The 21349-nt window shown below is 38.6% G+C and overlaps 2 protein-coding genes across 3 annotated transcripts in view; one reads left to right on the top strand and one right to left on the bottom strand.

The window, feature by feature from the left end:
* Nucleotides 1–3805, bottom strand: part of LOC118276986 (uncharacterized) — a 72326-nt gene extending 68521 nt beyond the window's left edge. For both annotated transcript variants that reach the window (XR_004783725.2, XM_035595625.2), the window contains exon 1: nucleotides 1734–3805. Coding sequence is in view for 1 of the 2 variants with exons in the window: in XM_035595625.2 (XP_035451518.2) it covers nucleotides 1734–3504 (1771 nt within the window). In the remaining variant the exon portion in view is untranslated. The remainder of the gene's footprint in view (nucleotides 1–1733) is intronic.
* Nucleotides 3806–4365: 560 nt separating this feature from the next.
* On the top strand, nucleotides 4366–20395 carry LOC118276988 (WD repeat-containing protein 43). The gene is made up of 11 exons (XM_050699740.1): nucleotides 4366–4575; nucleotides 6102–6422; nucleotides 7163–7329; nucleotides 7954–8226; nucleotides 8755–8905; nucleotides 9623–9790; nucleotides 10303–10427; nucleotides 17646–17774; nucleotides 18870–18992; nucleotides 19443–19558; nucleotides 20237–20395. Exons 1-11 carry the CDS (start codon nucleotides 4402–4404, stop codon nucleotides 20359–20361), a joined length of 1872 nt encoding a protein of 623 aa, XP_050555697.1. The 5' UTR covers nucleotides 4366–4401; the 3' UTR covers nucleotides 20362–20395.
* Nucleotides 20396–21349: the final 954 nt, after the last annotated feature.

The following is a 21349-nucleotide window of genomic DNA, read 5'->3' as shown; positions in this document are numbered from 1 at the left end:
GCCAAAAAACAAACATGGCCGCTGCTATTTCACCTCTATCAACAACTATCAAGGAGACTAGACGAAAATAAGTTTTTATTTACTTATAAGACTTATAACCAAACATCCTTTCTCAAGTTACGTCACGTTGTAAGTCTGAATCATTTATGTGTACATTCGTGTTATCACTACTTATCACTTATTATCAATGACGCCGATAGCGTAAAATTTGATAAAAACTATTTAGAAACATATCAATGTTTTACTAGTTATTGATTTCCTACTCTTTTTTCTAACAACTTTGACTTTTTGACGTTGGTTGGTTGGTGCGGTGGCTGGGCAATCGGCTGCCGTGTAGCGGGTTCGGGCTCTTTGTGTGATCCAAAATTGCTGTTTCGGGTCTGGGTGTCATGTGCATGTGAACACACACACGATACAGGAGAAAATCATAGTAACTATGGGACGCTTCTTAAAAAAAACTTGGTTTTTGAGATCTTACTCCTAATTAGTGATTGAAAAATGTGGTTGTACGGATCTAGCTGTCTCTCTTGAGGGTGATGCAACATAGGTATTTAATCCAACTTCTTGGGAACTTCTGAGGTTTTGTGTCGTTATTGAACGATAACTAGCATTTTATTGTAACTTTCGTGAGACATACTAAATTAATTATTATGTTATCGGCTTACTCACGTAACGTTTTGACGGGGAACTCGACTAGTTTCAAGCCATGCTAGAGGCTCATATTCATGAGCAGCATTACGCAACACACGACGCGGCGATTGTCGCACTGCTGCGATTGTCGCACTGCTGTAGCAGTGCGACAATCGCCGCGTCGTGTGTTGCGTAATGCTGCTCATGAATATGAGCCTCTAGCATGGCTTGAAACTAGTCGAGTTCCTCGTCAAAACGTTACGTGAGTAAGCCGATAACTAGCATTATTCCGAAAATTCTCTAGTAAGCAGTACGGTGTCTGAAATGGTGCCCGAAGTATTACACCAATATGATCGCTCCTATGACAGTAACTAATAGTAAATAGTGAAGAGTATGTGTTATAATTTTCAGATACAGTCTATTCTTTTAAAGCTTGCATCATTTTATGCAGGGACTAAATCATGAACTAACAATTTTTTGTACGTTTATTTGGTAAGCCTAATGACGTATTGCACCAAGCGGAAACTGGATACCGGCCTAAAGGACATGTCGTAAGCAGAATTGATGTCTGGACAATCATTAGGCCTTCATCACAGTTTATTGATGACTTTACGAAACGATTTAAGCTAGGTATAACTACACTGAAAGTTTTTTATAAATAACTGCAAATAATTTTTAACATAGCTAACTATAAGAATTTTGGCTTGAGTTTGAATTAAGATTCTTATAAGAAGCTCAAGCCAAAATTCTTATTCGATTCGAGTTCCTAATGTCAAGATAGCAAAAAAAAATTAAGACAAAATGGTTAATTCCTAAATACTGTTTTAACATCCTTTCTCCTTTCGGGAATAAGGGGGATTAAGAGAATAAGAATACATCACAAGTTTTTGACGACTCGCAAAAAGGACAAATCTTATTTTTTACGAACTTACTTAGGTAGGTAGGAGTAGTTACTCCTACTCCTAATGAGGGATCATTAGTTAATTTGGCAAATGGAACTTGCTATAGTTATTACAATTAACCATATAAAAATAATAATTTCGTCATCTTACATTCTAATTACCATAATTAGTTAAGCATAACAAATAAAGAAAGTAACTCACGTTTAATTGGCAGTTGTCGAGGGCTCAAAGGCGGTCTATCATCCAGAACACCTTCCTCCTTAGTCAAACTGTTAGTGTTGTACTTCTTGACACTCTCAGCCCAGTCCTGGATCCACGTCTTATCTCCCTTGCACCTGTTCAGGCTCAAATATGACAGCTTCCCTACCACCTGCTCCGGTGTCATGTCCGAAGACATCGCACCAATACCACACTCTTCCCTCAAAGCTTTCTGGGCATTTTTCAATGCTGTGCTCTCGAATTTAGGCTCCTCCAATCCCATTTTAGTACTCGGTAAAGACACCGGTACCGAAGACTCTCTAGACAACCGATGAACATAATCAGTCTGATCAATCTCTGACTTCGTTAGGCTACATCTACGTAGCACAGGCTCTAACTTAGGAGGGATTCGAGAACTTAATACTCCAGATGTTGTAACCGAAGTAAAGCTACCAATGTCAGCATCATCATCCTTTGGCGGAGACTTTGCGAAAGTCTTTTCAGTGATGGTTCTGACTCTATTCTTTATCTTTTCTAAGTAACTCCGTGTAGATTTAATCTGTTTTGATGTTTGCGCTGCCAAATCATTCTCAGTGGGCGATTCGTAACAGCATGAGATCTCTAACACATTTTTATCTTTAGATATTTTGGGAATTTCAAATGATTGGTTGAGTAATGGACTACGGAGGGCTATGTCTCTTCTAGGTTCTTTTGTGATCACTCTTTGAGGGTTTGGGAAGTCGAAAACTAGTTCAGGATCTGTCTCACTGCCTTTTTTTGTAAGGGGTTCGTCAACTGCATGAGGTATTGAAGTACCGAAGGTTCTATCAATGCTCATCCTAGCTTTCTGTTCCTCCGTGTAATTATCTACCGCAATAGTGTAGGTACCAGTTGAAGAGTTGTCAGACTGTGCATCCACCTCATCATCAATGTACAACGGTTCACTAGCAATGCATTTCTTGAACAAATCTGGAGTTTCTGAAGATGCTCTGCTTTTGCGTATCAGTGGACTCTTGGAGTGCTCAGGAGTGGACAAACCATTGTCTGGTGTTAAGATATCTAACTCAGGACTGGATATATCAGTCAGCATCAGTCCCTCAGGGCTCTGGTCTATTATATCACCCATAACATGCCTATTGATGTTGCCATAACTTGGTGTTCTGTGTATCTGATCTCTTGTGTAGGAGTTTCCCTTCAAAGGCAGGTTCAGACCCTGACGGGAAGTAAAGTTATCACTCCTGGACATAATACTATCAACTATGGGACTCTTGGACGTGCGTTTTGGCAGGACAGGGTCAGTTACAGGGGATTTAATATGTCTATTTGTATTAGGACTTGTTATGTGCGTTGCATTTTGTGCTAATGGACTGTTTCGTAGCTTCACTGACCCAGACAGGCCACTGTCCTCCTGGTCTGAGGAGAAGTAGCCTTCCGAGTTGTAGCCTTGGGCTTTGCGGGGGAGTTTGGCGCTCATGGGAGGACGCTGTAGGGCTGGACTGGGCCTGGTGAGACTTGCCGACATCGACTGGACTCTCTGATGGCGAGCCTGCGATTTCTTCGCCAGCTCCTCCAACTTCCGTTTGTCAACAGGCTTCGTCCCACCGAAGTCGATGGTAAAGGCCATCGGATGTGGTTTCGGAGTACTCGGCTCGGATTTCTCATCTTGACAAGGCTCCTCGTCGATCTTCAGACTGTCTGACGACGACTTGGAGATCGTCGCGTCCTGCCCGTCCGACAGGGGGCTCGACACGTCCCCCTCAACACTAACACTCATGTTTTCAAGGTATCACGCAGAATAAAAGTGACATCATATTCACAATTCGACCTAAGTACAGCCTTCACACATCACTTTAGAAACCAAACATCAAGGTAATCACACCACACAGCATTGAATTTTGAAATGATAAAAGATTACTTTCGAAAAGTGGAACGAGAGCGCAAAAACTAAAAAAGTATGAGCTCCACCTACAACATTCGCGAGCACATAATACGAACTATGAACGCGAAAGGCTCCGAATTTCTCACAAATAATGTCAGACGTGACAGGTGCTAGTGACGTCCGACACAACACTGGGATTGGTAATTGATTATTTTATTGATTTGGCAACACAAAGACATTGTGCAAGATCACTGACCTTATTTGGCCAATTTTTGCTGAGACGTTTCAAAACAACAAAAATCAAAATAATTTTATTGATTTACCGATATATAATTACCTATGTTTTTACTATCCCTCATAATTATGAAAACAATACTTATAACTCTTGAGAACTTCATTCTAACTTTTACATTTCTAAGAAAAAAACTTGATAGTTGAACGCAACTTTTTATTTTTTGCTGAAACAACACTAACGTTATAATGTCAAATTCTTAGAATTTCCGTTACTTCATACGCAATACACATTTCATTCACAAAAATTAATTTACTAAATTATTCTAATAAATATTGCTTTAAAATATGTTAAAACTATGAAAACACCCGTGTTTTGCAAATAGCATATATTTCAAGTATTTTAACATACACTAATCACATTAATTTTTATTAAGAACTTTGAAAATCATCACGTGCTAAGAATAAAACGAAACGAGTCAGCTGCGAAATGGAACGTGTATCTGTCAGCTGTCAATTCATACTTCAGTTGATTTGATGTCTGTCAGTGAGGAATGAACCATGGCAGAGGCGGCGTTTTCCGTAGATGGAAAATATTATTCTGCCATCACGCAGGATGGTAGACTGAGGATATGGGACACAGAAACCAATGTATTGAAACAGGAGTACACACCAGATTTACATTTAACCTCGCCGCCGTCTTGTTTGCAATGGATATCTGCAACTCAGTCAGCGGTACGTACCAACACGTGGTTTTTATATATTACTGCTTATACATACTTTTCTCGCGGCGGTCACCGTCATTATAACCTCTATTTTAGTCAATATTTAGTGTGATTTGGCAACAAGAATGCAAGTTATTAAGTTCATAAAATATAATAACTGTTTTGCATCATCAACTGCAGTAACAGTTTTATTCACACGAGTTTGTTTGGCTTTTGTTTACTATAACGTTTCTGGGATACCCAGCACTTAGATCACAGAACCCGATTTTGAAATAGTTTGAATAAATTAAAAATATAAAATGTAGGTAAATATAACCTCAATTCTAAGTTATATTGGTTATGTTTAATATTGTGGTAGCCAGGGGCGTAGCTAGCGCCGTATCTGCCGTATCAATTATACGGGGCCCCGGGCTACGGGGGCCCCAGCGTGCGTAAAGTCAAAGTCAAAGTCAAAGCATTTATTTCAATTAATCCTAAATAAGGCACTTTTTAAACGTCAAATTTAATTGTCCGTCTGTCTGTCTGTCATTGAAGCTAGGCGCTCGTTCCAAAGTATAGCTTCGAATGGAGAAGAACGAGCAAGAAACTCCATCGTTACTCTTTTAAAAAAAAAGTTTTTTACAATATCTCTGATACATTATTTAGTAAGAAAAACATATTGTTTTATTTCATTTCAGAAATTACGATAGTTCAAATAATCAATTCCTTATTTTTTCGCGTTAGGCATGCGTTCTAAAGTTAGCCCCCTAAACATGGACTAGCTGTTATAGCATCGGTAAGTCCCCCTCTTTAAGGCTTGAGAGATAGATTCTCACATAGTTGAAATAATCGAAACAATGTAACCAAGAATTGTATTGTGAACCTGATTGAAAAAGAGTAACCTATGGAGTTTCTTGCCCGTTCTTCTCCATAGGAATCTACACTTTGGAACGAGCAAATAGTTTCACTAGAGGATTGACCGACAGACAGACGTTGTTAATATTATTATATTTGCTTTCAAGTTCAAAAGTGCCTTCCTGGTCTATTTGAAATAAATGATTTTAACTTTGACTTAGACTTTGATAGCGAAAAGTCAATGGATGATTTTCCCCCTAAAAAAAAAAAAGAAAAAAGGGACCCCCAAAAAAAATATACGGGGCCACTCCAAAACACGCTACGCTACTGGTGGTAGCCTTGACAACTCATTCTTTTTATACGTTTGAGGTCGCCCAAATATTGCGCAGTATACAGATACAGTTAAAGATAGTAAATGATTATGATAATAAAAAAGGAATTGTTTATGAAAACATTGTTATTAAATTTTTGTTTGTTTGTGTTTGTAAAATTACCTCCTGAACTACTGAGCTGATTTTGTTTTGCCTTTATATCTCAAATCTCAGTATAAGAAACTAGTTTTGATATATCAATCCATTGAGTATAAATAGGTAAGATTTGTAGCTATGAGCGTTCCATTGTCTCTGCTTACCTCCATGAGAGACAAGCATGAAGTTTTGTATGTATAAGTATAATTACTAAGCAAAATCCTTATCTTTTCAGAACACACAGAAAGGTGGAAGACGCAAAAGTATATCAGAGGAAACGCACCACGTAGCACTCGGCACAACAAGCGGAAAGATTTTAATATATTCAGTATCACAAGCTAAAGTCGAAACAGTTTTATCAAACGAGAATTCACATAGTGGAATCACTTCGTTAGATTGGCATTCGAAATACGGACTGTACAGTTGTAGTAAGGAGAACAGTGTGTGCGAGTGGGACTTACAAAGTTCTTTAATTAGATATAAGTATAATGTTAGTGTTGAGAGTAAGAATAAACATGGAAACATACGAGCCATCAAAATTGTACCGCATAAACAGGTGAGTCCCTATCAGAGCTTTTTCTTTCTTCCTAAAAGATTCTTTCAGTGTGTGTAATATTTGTACCTATTTGGGATAACTGATGCCCTGACTTATAAAATTTTAGTTTTTTCTTCTAATTTTGCATGAAACCAATAAACAAGATTGCATTTTATAAGTCTTGGTTGACAACACACATTCTCAGTGATAGTCATTTGCAATACTTGAGTAGATCACTCTACGTCTTAGTATCGCCGATATGCCCCCTTTCATTTCTACTTGTTTCATTAATATATCTGCGGTCAATTCGTAATCATTTAGTTTAGTAATCTGACTGTGAGTTTCTGCCAAGAAAAAACTGATAAAGGCTATTCCTCCACTAACATCGGTCACTTTTATCCGACATGGCCTCTAATGTGTTAAATAGAGTGATATGTTATTAATTAGTAATCATAGAAAAATATAATTGTACTATGTAAATATGATTCGGTAGGCAAGACCACGCAATCTACCTTTTTTTCATTATTTTTCAATTTATGTTTTTTTTTTAATGGCAATTTGAGCCGATGTCGACTATTCTGCCAATGTCTAAAGTAAATTGGAATAGCAAGAGTGAGTAGAATTATGATTCAAGCAACTGAAAATTTTATAAGTAAAAGTGTGTATTTTATGAACATTAGAAAATTCCCATTTAAACGACTAAACAAATAATGTTAATACTATGTTACATGAAATTATAATGTAATATTTTATTTCAATAGAACACAGCAGCCAGATACTTGGTGGCTGCGTCGTACCAAGTCAAATTGTGGCGGCTACACGACGGAGAGGCAACCATCATCAAGAACTTGGGCCACAACGCCGCGCCCACCGCCTTGTTGTCCATAGCCACGTTGAACGATGTCTGCTGGCTTATTGAGGGGTCACAGTGAGTATATAATAAATTTTTATCACTTTATATTAATTACTATGTTATCGGCTTACTCACGTAATGTTTTGACGAGGAACTCGACTAGTTTCAAGCCATGCTAGAGGCTCATATTCATAAGCAGCATTCTGTGACACACGACGCGGCGATTGTCGCGCTGCTACTCCACTTTATATTGTTTAGAATTATGCCTAAAACGGTTTCTATAAGCCGGTAAACGAGCAAACGGATCACCTGACAGTAAGCAATCGCCGTCGCCCATGGACACCCAAAACACCAGAGGTGTTGCGTTATTTCACTTCGGTTTTCGGTGAGGCTGTGGTATCACTTCGGTGGAGCCAGCCCATTCTTGCCGAAGCATGGCTCTGCCACACTTATTATTGAGTGTTATTTACACACAGGGTGATCACTTACAGACAAATTGGATGGAGCTATAATAATTCTTAAAAATAAATTAAAAACATTATTCTAATGAAACTTTAATATTCAAGGAATTAAATACAAAGAAATAAAAACAGTCCTGGTTTTTACATAGATTTTGTAATTACCTCTGTATAATACAATAATACTCAAAATGATGTGAAATATTGTATAACCAAATACAAATCATTATGTCTTCCACAGGAACGAGCGACTCCTCTCATTCTGGGACGTTACAATATCAGATGAACACGTACCACAAATGAACGGAGATGAAACTCCACACAAGAAGCAAAGAAGGAAATCTATCTCCAAAGCCCCTGTCACTACTGCCACACCCACTTATAACTTTGTGCTTGAAGATGCTCCTCGACTGGTTGATGTGGAGCTGAAGAGTGAGGATGGAGCTACTCGGTTGAGTTTGGCCGCTGCTACTCGAAGCGGAGTTGTACATTATTATGGTCTTATGTTGAATGGGTGAGTTTTTTTGTTGTTCTATGATATTAGTTGTAAGTAAAGATTAATTAGTGAACGATATTTAAACACGTGATTGTATTCATGATTACAAACAACTTTCCCAAAGAAACTTTTTTTGTATACTCATTAGTTAGTTTTAGTTTTATTACAAAAACAAAACAACTAAATTTCGCGATAGCAGATGCCCGCGGCCTCGTTATCGGAAGACTAGTAACTAGGTAGGTATTTTGGAACTTTATCTGCTTACAGCTGATCATACGGAAGTAAATGCGCGCGCGAAATTTAGTTGTTTTTGTGATACAAACAAAACTAGTGAGTATACAAAGAAAGTTTCTCTGGGAAAGTTGTTTGTAATCGTGAGTACAATCACGTGTTTAAATATCGTTCACTAATTACCAGTCACCCTAATATATAAAAATATTAAATTACATTACATAACATTTCAAATCTCGTAACACGCAAATCAAACAATGTTTTAGGAAGTAATATTAATTTTTTATTAATAAATATCCCGTGTTTATTCTCCAGGTCATCGACGAAACCCATCAAGCCGTCAGTGACGATCCAGGTGACGAGCGCGGACGCGCGGCCGCTGCCGCTGCAGTGCTGCCGGCTGCCCCCCAAGGGGGACCTCCTGCTCGGATACTGGAACGGACCTGTCATGACTTTTGAAAGAGTGGTATGTAATAACAACTGTGTTTTTAGAGTTTTTAAAGGTTTTGTGTTAGAATGATGACAGAGATGTAAAATACCGTGTCCCTAGCCTGGCTAGGAATCTAAAAAAATATGTTTAAACTTAATAAGGAGGAGCAATCGTGTGAATAGAACGAAACAATCATGCATGTTCTCTGTCGCAGCAATACGACATGAGCGGCAGGAACACATAAATAGGTTATAGGTTGTTAAAGGGTTAAGAATACTTGCGATTGGTGCAATGCGTTCAGTTTTGCACCATAAAAATTAATTTTAAACTAAGATTGTCTTCTGTGTTGTGGGTGTGTTTACAAACATCAATTTCACATACAATGTACACCCACTTTTCGCCATTTGTGTTATAAGTCCCATGTAATGAGGGGTGAGCGTATTGCCATATACTGGGCACAATGCAAGACTCCGTACGTGCCATAATGGGCACCTCTGCCTACTCCTTTGGGGACAAAAGGCAAGATGTTGCATCATAAATTTCACATACTGCATTGCACCAACCGTGTAGTTGAAAGTGATTTTTTGTTTTACTAGATGGCGTCTCTATCGTTTAATATCCTGACAGTCTAATCCCGACGTGTATTTTTTCTTTAATATCAAAATCTTATGTCAAACCTAGAGAAAAAGGAGAGTAGAGTACACCCCACCAATATCAATTCGGTTTTTTTAATACCTTTCTTATGTATTTCAGATACCAGATTTAAAAACAAAAACTCAGATATTGATCAGAGGCGAGAAGGAAGCAAAAAAGAAAGGAAAGCAGGATGGGAAGCAAGGGCGAGAGAATGAGACGTCACAGGTTACTTACGTCGAGCCGCTGGGAGGCGTCGCTCGGAAACGAGCCACACCAGGGGATAAGGTTAGTTGAAACTTATTTTTATCTAATATGTTGGTATTTTTGAACCAACTAATAAGAGTTCCGAACGCGTTCTCGTTTCGTAGGCTCGTATTTAGGTTACCAATTTCCCAATATGTACTTGAAAAATCGGAAACGTACTTGTTACCCATTTGATGTTGCTGTGCCATTGCTTACCAATTGATTCCATATTTAAAAAAATGCTGCATGTTCCCAAGTAGATGTATGTAGAAGAAAAAAGAGAAAATGGAAATTCTATCGCGAAATAATAGTAGTATCATCTTAGTATCTTATTAATACATATTATAAATGCGAAATTTTGTGAGTTTGTGTGTACGTCAATCACGTCAAACGACTTAAAGGATCGGAATGAAAGGAACAGAGGTAGCTAATGGCCTAAATTATTACATACGATACGTTTTATCCCACGGGAAGTCTGTCAGAAGCTGGTTCATAATAATTTAAAATTGCTAAGTAAATATGGTCATAATAATCCCCATCCCCATGGTCTGCAGGTGGAAGTACCGATGGAGGCGCGGCTGGCGAACCTGGCGCTGGACGTGAAGGGCCGCAGCAAGTCCGCCGTCAGCCAGAACCTCACCAAGCTACTCATGCAGGGGCTACACTCCAAGGACAAAGGGTAAGTGATATATTTGAAAATATGGTCATTATGCAACTGTATGCTTTAACGAAAAAATCACGGTTTACTCACGTGCATTAACCCGTTGTCTGTCAGAACGCAGATCTACGCGAGACACAATGTGTTTTCTATTGTGTCTTATATACCGACAGACAAGGGGTTAATGGAGAAAAGCTCTACTAGTTTCGAGTCACAGAGGGACTCTTCATTATGAGCAGTGTCGACGTCGCGCACGCGCAGCCTAGTGATAAGCTGCGCGACGTTGCTTACATATCCGTGAGTAAACCGTGATTTTTTAGTTAATTTACTTTGTCTCACGATAGTTATTATAAAAGTATAACTGTGCTTAACCACTCTAACGTCCATGGATAGCGCGGTATCCAAGAAAAAAGGAGCGTCATACGTCCATGGATACTATAGTATCCAAAGCGACTAGTTCTGTTTAACTCCCTCTAGTTTAAAATACGGTCTTGTTTGGTGAGTTTTGACTGATTATCTATACAGCTGAATAAATTGTTCGACGAAAAAATAAGACATGGCGTTGTAATATGCTTTGACAAACAAAATATATTTTTTTAAAGTTAGTTGACTCGTTTTTGAAGTGTTTTTGTGAGTTCCAACAATAGGGTATATGCATGTATTTTTTAAATGTTTTTAAATGGTAATTTACATCATTATATAAATGTTAAAAAAAACCAGCACCAAAAAAAGGAATTCGGGTAAAAAAAGCAGTTTTAAAATAATAGATTCGTAACAGCATTTTAAACGACCGTCATTTTGGCGCGCTCGCGTGACGTCAAAGTCTATAATAACAGTTAAAACTGCAAAGTGTTTTGGGTCATAATTTGTATATATTTCGTGTTTTACGTGAATTCACTTCAATTACATAATGCAACAGGATAGTAAACCGACTTTTAAATATTGTATCGTGCCCAAGTGTAAAAATACAAATAGAAATGCACCAAATAAAGTATTTTTTCTTGTCCCGAGAGGTGAGGACGTAAGGAGAAAGTGGTGCAAAATCATGAAAAGGGACATGATATCTCCATCAACTTGTTTATATTGTTTATTTACAAAGCAGCCTCAGCTTCAGATAATATGTTTTTCACACAATACAATAAATAACCTTAAAATGTTCTCCCATTCGCATTTTAAGGTTATGTTATTTCCAGGCTATTTCTATTTACTTATAGGTAAAAATTATCCAAAGAAGGCGTCGAAAACCAAATAAATATAATATTTATTGTGTAATTACCTTGCTGCTTTCACTCCTTTTATTTCAGTAGACGTAAAATCCGAATTTGATGTGAAATACGCGGTCATCATAAACACATCAATTTTTGGAAGATTGTCCGATTGTGCCTTGACGTAACCAATATCAGTCATTTCCTGTGACTTTCCTGCCACTCTTTTACGAAACAATATCACTTCAATATCAACTCAAAATCACAAAAAAACTGAATTTCGTTGCAAGCATTCAACAATAGCACTTGTTAATATTTGTTATTATAGACTTTGACGTCACAAACTACTCTGACCAATAGCAATGCGTTTCAACTAATTTGAATTTCCCGCTTATTTTGTGCATTTTGCAATAATTATTTTCTTATTCAAAACAAAATTATATTGAAAATTATTGATAGATTTATAAATCTAAAGGAAAAGAGATTATATGAAAAAAAAATTATCGTTATTTGAATCATGCGCATATACCCTATTATGTCGTAAATACTACAGTTTTGTTTAATTAATCTTGCAAGTGTTATACATCAAAATAAACTAGAAGATTTGTGCTTTACGATGATGTATAAATATCACAGTTTTAGCTGATAAATCTAGTCTAATTTTAACTTCAAACGATTGTTTCGAAAAAAATGGCCGGTCGTATGGTGTTGGCCACTTTTAGTTTTGTTTATACATATTTTACATACTTTGCATTACAATAGTATATAAAATATCGAAATACATTTCGTAATAAGCAAAATAATACATTTTTCAAAGAGAAATATACTAAATTCATTGAAGATTCCATAATAATGTCAATGTGTTCCTCAGGTTTTTTGATGTGTAAAATTACGAGTAGTGTTTTCTTTCGATTTAATTACAATACTTAGAGTTAACCGAATATAATCATATATACATCAAAAGAAAGGGTAATGAGTCTAGTTTGTTGTAAAAATATTTTATTGATAAAATATGCAATAGTTGTGCCGTATATTCTAAAAAGGTAGAAATAATTCTGTTTTTTTTTCTGTGTTTCATGTTTAACCCGTTTTATTGTATTTTAAAGATTAACTAAAGATTTAAAAAAATCGTTAAGATTGTAGAGTATTTTTCTATCTTTTTTTTGGTATTCTTTTCTTTATTCTAGGCATTACGGTTCAGTAGCTATATAGGTTTTTTGTTACGACGAACTTGCGAGTCGCGCGCGGTTCGGATGCCGTGCGCGGCTGGACGTTAGAGAGATAAACGGTCGCGCGGGCCGGACGTTAGAGTGGATATAAAAAAAATGCTTTATACTGTTCCTGGAACATCTTTTGTTGTTATATTTCAATTTATTATGCACTTCGGAACGTTAAAAACTATCTGTATATTGACATATCGACGCTGGAAAGGCAAAATGTATTAAGCGCCACTTTGGTCGAAAATGAGTTATATATACCGTTGGAATCGCCTGATTTTTCTCTTTCGAATGGTCTATGTCTCGCCTTAATTTGAGCACTTTGATGGCGGTTAATACACCGGTGATTTTAGACTTTTTCGTATATTTTTTTGTTTTAAATCCATTCATTTTTTTACTTTGGCTCATAAAGCGTACATGATAGTAACAAACTATTGATAAGTCATTTATACCTGCTTAAGTTTACAACTAGATTGGTTTTAAATCTCTTTACCTTTCCATTTTTCTAAAAAGTAACGCAATAAAACATTTTACAGATTGGCAATTATTATAAAATCTAAACATAAGTCAATTTACTTGTAAATAAAATATATGTTTTTTGCATTTAAAACATTTTACTTTTCTGCATGTTACAATTATTTGGACGTTAAAACAATTTTATCCAAAACATTTTATTACTAAAATGGTTGATAATACAATTTTACCTGAAGCTATTCTAATGTGTTTGTAGCACTTAAATTAATTTACCTAATGTAAAATTAATTGCATTTGTGAGTTAACCCTCCCAAAAAAGATTGATAAATACCAAACTATGGTGGTTAGACGGTAGTTCAAGACTGTAATTCACCGAGACCGCGGCTGTTAATCAGGGCCGAGAGCGTTGCGCGGGCGCTTCAGTCACCCATGCGCTGTCGACGAGGGAGTTCACGCTCGCTGTCGCAATACACTGTTCGTAAATATGAGGAGTACCTTAGTTTGCAAACGTGTAATGCCAAAAAGAATTTACCAGATACTGATATAGAAGATGTTGATATAGAAGAAGATTTTTAATTTTCCAAAATGTGATTATTTTTTATTATTATATCGTCACGCTCTTTATCCCCGAAGGGATAGGCAGCGGTGCACATTATGCCACGTAACGCCACTGTATAATGTACACCCACTTTTCACAATTTATGTTGTAAGTCCCATGTAATAGGTGAGCCTATTGCCATACATCGGACACATTTCTAGATTCCATGCTATTACTGAGAAATTTTCGAAAAACCGAAAAAAGCCCAGCAATAATTCGCCCAACCCGGGTATTGCCCTTGCCCAGTAATCGCACTTGCAACCACTCGGCCAAGGAGGCAGTCATTATTTCAATATAAGATTAAGTGAGATTATATTTTACACTTATAAGATTAATACTGATACAAAAGATGTTGATGAAGTTTCATGTTATCTATGTCTTGAATATGTTTCCAAAGTCTGATTGTTTTTCATTTTGTATTTGATTAGTATAAGTCTAAGTACAAGTGTACCTATTAACTTGTGATATCTGATCTCTACTAGGTATACTTAAAAGTATTGCCTTTCCATGTTCCGTACCAAAATGGCAAAACTGTTGGGCCTACATAGTTGAAACTTTGTAGGTTGATGTATTCTGGTAACCGCTATTTGGATTTCGAATAACAATTAATAAATTAAAAGGGGCACCCCATACATGGAACTGATTCAAAAAGTTTTAACCTATTCGTGATGGGTGTCTATCGATAATACTTTAAAAAAGACATTAAGGTTCCTAAAACCATTTTTCGTTAAAATCAATTGTTTGAAAGATAGACGTTTCCAAAGTAGAAAAATGAGTGTCCCCCTCTCTAACATTTAAAATATGGGAGGGACAAAACTAAAAAAAAAAAATATATGCTGTAAATTTCATTTGAAACTTTCAAAGAAAATTGGTTTGAACGAGATATCATTATTACTTTTTCAGAAATAATACTAATAGAACTCGTCCGTGAACGGTGGCGGTGTGTCCTGTATGGGCTGAGCACCGCCAAGTCCTCAGGGATGTGGTCGGCGACGGTGACCTCTCGCGCCCGTCACTGGTTCAGGCCATGGTGCGGAGCGAGGGGGACTGGGATGCCGTCTCCACCTTTTGCGAAGCAGTCATGCTAGCTACGGAGAAGGCGGGGCGCGTGAGAGAACAAACCTCCTCACGTCCCAGCCGTCGCGTGAGACACTCCGGGCGTCGGGGATCGCGGGACGATCTCCGGCCACCGTAAGTGCGGGTCTGCGGACGGCGAGCAAGGGTAGCTCGCCGCCCGACCAGAACCAGACCCGTGCGTGCGGATCGGATCATCTTGAGCTTCTGGGCGTAACTTTATCGCTTACACTAAACTTCGGCTCTTATATAGAGTCGAAGGCGCATCTGGCTGGTAGAAAGTTGGGTATCCTCTGGTGGGTGAGACGGTACTTCACACCGAAACAACTGCTGAGCCTGTACCAAGCGCAGGTTCGGTCATGTATGGATTACTGTTCTCACCTTTGGGACGGCTCGGCTAAATGCCAGATCAAAGCGCTAGAAAACATCGAAAAGCGTGCCAAGAAGCTCATCAATGATGATGCGCTTGTAGAGGCCCGGCTTCAAAGCCTTGAACACAGGCGCAAGGTTGCAAGCCTTTCCGTTTTTTACCAGATACATTTCGGAGAGTGTGTGGGGGAATTGCACAACTTGATTCCCCCGAGTCCTTTCCATTATCGAACCACAAGACAATCGGCGAGGCGTCACCGTTTCATGGTAGATATCCCACCCACTCGCACGAAGCGCTTCACTCCAAGCTTCCATGTGCGAACTGTTAGAGAGTGGGATTCTTTGCCGGAGTCTGTGTTTCCTGATGGGTATAACCTGGGTGTTTTCAAGGCCCGAGTGAATAGGTTGGTTATGGGCAGACGTGCTCCATCGTAGGCCGCGTCATCACTTACCACCAGGCAAGATAGCGGCTAAACGTCGACCCATCAAACGTAATAAAAAAGTGCATTTTCAAAAAACGCAAATATAACTTTGTCGTTCATACAAACACTATGTATAACGAAGTTATTTTATAACTTTTATATTATGCCATCTACTTGCTGCTACGGAACCCCTCATGGGCGAGTCTGACTCCCACTTGGCCGGTTTTTTTAAGACTGATTGATCTCAGAAGTAAGTGGTTTATATTTTTTCTTCATTTTGCGATGAAAAGTCCTTTTAAAAATTTTTTTTGCGTTATTTAGTTTTACCCGTAACTTCCATTATTCATTAATATTGTGAGATAATACTTAAAGCCCAGCGAAAACTTTAGCTTAATGCAAGATAAGACATTTTAGTTTTCATGGTCTGACTTGACCGGGCCTGATAAAACATTTTACTTAGACGTGTTAGTATGCTGTACAGAATATAACACATTTTATCTAGCTCATTTATGCAGCTTTTTGTTCGTTAAAACATGTTTTACCTGGACACGGTGAGTACGGTCAACTGACTTAAGTCAATTTTACCTAACCAAGATTATGGCCTGCATTGTATTAACTCCAAAATCTTGGACACGAAGACACTTACATTATTTTCTATTATTACATTTCATAGTAAACGTTATTCGTAATAACTATTTTGAGTTTCAATGAAAAAGCTCCAGTAATTAATTAGTTATGATTTTTTTTGCAAAATTTGAAACTTCAAATCGCTCTACTGAACAATTCACATAATGGCGGTTAATACATTTTGCCTTTCCAGCGTCGATATTACTATTGATTTTATTAGTTTAAAAAAAATAATAGCAAATATTATAATATGGGACTCATAATGGAAAGGTTATAAATGAGAGAAACATAACATTAATTTCGTACATATTTATAAATAAACGGCGACGGGTTATAACTACCATACTAATTAATGAAAGAAAGAGAATAACAAAGTAACCACAAACCTATTTTTTGTTATATTGTAATATTTGCTTTGACGTTCTAAAGTGCCTTCGGGTGATTTTTCAAAAAACTTTATTTAACAAATCATTAATCTCCCGCATTAATAAGCACCGTGTTAGCTTATTATTATCCTTATTTTTATTGGATTGGTTGAGAGCAGTGTCACAGCTTATTTTATTGAAACCAAATTTTGAGTTTCAATCGGCAGAATTGTTAACTTTTGGTTGAGGATAATGACGCCGTTAACATTTTGTGATTTTTTTCGGAAAATAACCCCTTCCCAGTATATTTAAAATAATTAATTTTGACTTTGACTTTGTTAATGACGCCGTTAACATTTTGTGCTTTTTTTTTTGGAAAATCACCCCTTCCCAGTCTATTTGAAATACATAATTAATTTTGACTTTGACTTTGATAATGACGCCGTTAACATTTGGTTTTTTTTTTTGGAAAATCACCCCTTCCCAGTTTATTTGAAATAATTAATTTTGACTTTGACTTTGATAATGACACCGTTAACATTTTGTGATTTTTTTCGGAAAATCACCACTTCCCAGTCTATTTGAAATAATTAATTTTGACTTTGACTTTGATAATGACGCCGTTAACATTTTGTGTTTTTTTTTTCGGAAAATCACCCCTTCCCAGTCTATTTGAAATAATTAATTTTGACTTTGACTTTGATAATGACGCCGTTAACATTTTGTGATTTTTTTCGGAAAATCACCCCTTCACAGTCTATTTCAAATAATTAATTTTGACTTTGACTTTGATAATGACGCCGTTAAGATTTTGTGTTTTTTTTTTCGGAAAATCACCCCTTCCCAGTCTATTTGAAATAATTAATTTTGACTTTGACTTTGTTCCAGTATAATCCTGACGGTGCTTCAGAAGGACGACCCGGCGGTGGCGCTGCGCACGGTGAGCAACCTGCCGGCAGACTACGTGCCGCAGCTACTGGAGCAACTCGCTGACATGGCCACCAGGAAGACCAGCCAGTACGTATACACAAACATTGATTTTTTTTCAGGGCGAAAGTCATCCAATGACTTCTCTCGCCAGGGCAAGACGAGAGGGAGTGTCAGAGGATCTCGTTACGGTTCTCCTGGCCTTAACCTACGTATATCACGGCCACTTTGTGCGTCTCTCGACATCTGTGTAATAAAGACAAATAAAGGTGAAAGGTGTTGAAAAAATTGTTAAAAATGTATCACTTGCTTGTTAGGTAAGGGGAGGCCCAATCCTCCGTTTCCAGATCCCAAACGTCTAAAAGGTCTGCAAGACTCTTACTGACTAAAAACCACCCCGTTCCTACTCCTGCTTGTCGAGCCGGAGCCCCGGTAAACCCGCTAGGTAGTCCGCAGCTCCGGATTAGGCATCAACCCTACTGAGACACATTGATAAGTGGCGAACTCCGTTTCGCCACTAATGATTTTCTGTTTTCCTGCTTTTCTCGAGATTTTCTTTGCTATAAACCTCACAGAACCCAAGACCTTTCCAACGAATGCAAAACCGTGGTAATCGGTTCGTGCGTTCTGGAGTTATAGCGTCAGGAATTAAAACCCGACTTATTTTTATATTATAGATTGTGTTATTATAGGTTGATGATAAATAATATACACTTTTATGTTTGTAAAATGTAAACGCACCTACGAAACAGGAGAAAATCCTAGTGTGGGGCAAGGTTTAATAGAAGGAAATCTATAATAACCTACTTTACTTGTTTTTCGTTGATTACTACTTGATATAAATAATGAATGATGTGTTTAATGTTCGTTGCCTCGTTGGTCGAGTGGTTGCAAGTGCGACTGCCGTACATGGGGTCTTGGGTTCGATTCCCGGGTCGGGCAAAGTACTCGTATTGCGTGGCTTTTTTCGGATTTTCGAAAATTTCTTAGTAGTAGCACGGAGTCTGGAAATGTGCCCGGTATATGGCAATAGGCTCACCACCTATGGGACTTATAACAAAAATTGTGAAAAGTGAGTGTACATTGTTCAGTGGCATTACGTGCCATAATGTACACCTCTGCCTACCCCTTCGGGGATTAAAGGCGTGACGATATGAATGTATGTATGTTTAATGTTCGTCACAGATGCGCGTCGGTGTGCACGTGGCTGTCGGCGGTGGTGCGCTGCCACTCGGCGCTGCTGCTGGCGACCATGGGGTCGCGGGCCTCCGACCATCTCACGCAGCTACTAGCCATATTCACTAACCGGTGAGATATATTATATTATGTATTTCTTATAGTCTTTTTCTGTATATGTATGTAGATTTTGAAAGAGTAGGATGTATTTGTACCCCTCCTTTTCTCTACACCTGAGTAAATCTGAACACTTAGTACAAGTTTCCTTTACTTTTAAAGTAATCAAAACGAGTGCACTCATTGGTTGATTTATTCGAGCCGGCCAGTCAGAGCGCCGAACGCGGTCTGGTTACGATTACTTAAACGTAACGTAAAGCAAACTCATAAGGGTACTTTTATATTGCGATCTCCAATCCACTTTCATAACGCAAAAACTATGACAAACCCTTTCTTATTAAGAAGAGGCCGTAGTGGATATTCTTCATATTACAAAAAAATAAGGTCATTCCGAAGACCGACATCCCAATAAACAATTTTCTTTCTTCTCAAATACGTAACATAATTTTGTAATTCCCCACACAGACGGTCACACCTGTGCCAGCTACTGAACCTCAAGGGTCGGCTGGACCTCACGATATCACAGCGCAGCGCCTCCGACATCGCACAGGATGAACAGGAACCCGTACTCAATTATAATGGTGAGTTTTCAATTTTATTTATTTAAGGCCTTTGTTCAGCAGTGGACGTCTCTCGGCTGATAATGATGATGATGATGATGAAGTGTGGGAGAGCCATGATTCGGCACGAATGGGCTGGCTCGACCGGAGTGATACCACGGCCTCACTGAAAACCGACGTGAAACAACGCTTGCGTTGTGTTTCGTTGTGTGAATGAGGTTACCGGAGGCCAATTCCCCCTTCCCAATCTTCCCAATTCCCCAATAAACCTTAAATTCTTAAGGCAGTGATGACACGGCCTCACAGAAAACGACGTGAAACATCGCTTGCGTTGCATAAGTGTGGTTACCGGAGGCCCAATTACGCCCCTTCTCAATCCCTGATTCCCCGACAACCCTTAAATTCCTAGCCAAAAGGCCAGCAACGCACTTGTAACGCCTTTGGTGTTTTGGGCGGCTGCGATTATTTATCGTCTACGTAACAGGAACGGGGTGGTTTTTAGTCAGTAAGAATCTGACAATCCCTCTCGTCTCACCCAAGGTGGGAGAAGTCATTGGATGATTACCCCCCTCAAAAAAAAGGTTTATCACTAGCTAACTGTTTATTGGACAAACACCTAAAGAGCCGTCTGATGATCAGACAAACCCTCATTATAATATTGATACCTACACATCTTCACAATATCATCTTGTGTTTCAGATTCATCATCAGACGAAGAGATGGAAGCGGAGCCCTACCAGTCAGATAGTGATGCGTCCTGGGGAGACGACAAGTTCGAGAGTGATGCGTCTGCGCAAGAGGAAGCAGACTCCGACGGAGATTGACGTTGTACAATAAATAGATCGTTTTCATATTTTATTGTTATTTTTTTTCATCATAATTTTCGAAAAATCCCTGTAATACTTTGCCCGACCAGGATTTGAACCCAAAACCGGTATTCCCTTAATTTCGGCCGTAAGTTGACCGTTCGAAAAATAGGATCATGAAATTACGTTATTAATCCATTTGTGGGAGAATGCTTCGGCACGTAGGGGCCGACTTGACCGGAGTGATACCACGGGCTCACCGAAAACTGACGTGAAACAACGCTTGCGTTGTGTAAGGTTGCCGTAGGCCCAATTCCCCCCTTCCCAATTCCCCAACAACCCATAAATTCTTAACCCCAAAGGCCGGCAACGCACTTGTCCATAGACGGCGGCGATTGCTTACCATCAGGTGACACGAAAGCTCGTTTAAGAGCGTGTTCCATAAAAAAAAATGCAGTATGCATTGAAAAGTCTTAGAAGTTAAAAGTGTAGTTATTATATTTAATAAACTACTGTGTCACACGAAATGTATTTTTTTATAACTGCCGAGTCGCTCAGTCTAACAGGGCGCACATACGCGTCGGGGGCACTCGCCGAGAGTCGAACGGACGCACATACGTGTCGGGCGAGAAAAGTAAACATTAAACGCAATAGCGTGTGCGTGGCTAAGATAGGGCACTGTAACTCGGGTACACAGTGCCGGTATAAGGGCCACTGATACCCCGGGCGAAAATATTGTGGCGCCCACTTGAGGGAAGCAATATCAAGTGTTAGTTTTATGCGGATCCCATCGGCGGCGGCATCGGCGCCCTGGGCCGTCGGCCCATCACGCCGGCACTGCGGATACAGTAAAACAACGCTGGGTAGTGAAGTATTCATCGAAGTTTTTGCTGAAACCGAAATGTAGATAAAATACGTTCCGCTTAACGTTGCAACAAAAAACGTCATTTGCTCCGAAGTCTGATACTTTCCCGTAAGTTAGTAAGAAGTGTATGAAAAAGTGTCT

Source organism: Spodoptera frugiperda, chromosome 17, assembly GCF_023101765.2.
Source record: "Spodoptera frugiperda isolate SF20-4 chromosome 17, AGI-APGP_CSIRO_Sfru_2.0, whole genome shotgun sequence".
NCBI classification, from domain to species: domain Eukaryota; kingdom Metazoa; phylum Arthropoda; class Insecta; order Lepidoptera; family Noctuidae; genus Spodoptera; species Spodoptera frugiperda.
The sequence above is the reverse complement of the archived record's forward strand: the minus strand, read 5'-3'. Positions and strand labels throughout refer to the sequence as shown.

What these genes read in the sequence shown, in the direction of transcription:
- LOC118276988 (XM_050699740.1), top strand. Translation starts at nt 4,402, where the DNA reads ATGGCAGAGGCGGCGTTTTCCGTAGATGGAAAATATTATTCTGCCATC. An exon ending in TATCTGCAACTCAGTCAGCG is followed by an intron (nt 4,576 to 6,101) that starts GTACGTACCAAC and finishes TTATCTTTTCAG; the next exon opens with AACACACAGAAAGGTGGAAG. An exon ending in GAGCCACACCAGGGGATAAG is followed by an intron (nt 9,791 to 10,302) that starts GTTAGTTGAAAC and finishes CATGGTCTGCAG; the next exon opens with GTGGAAGTACCGATGGAGGC.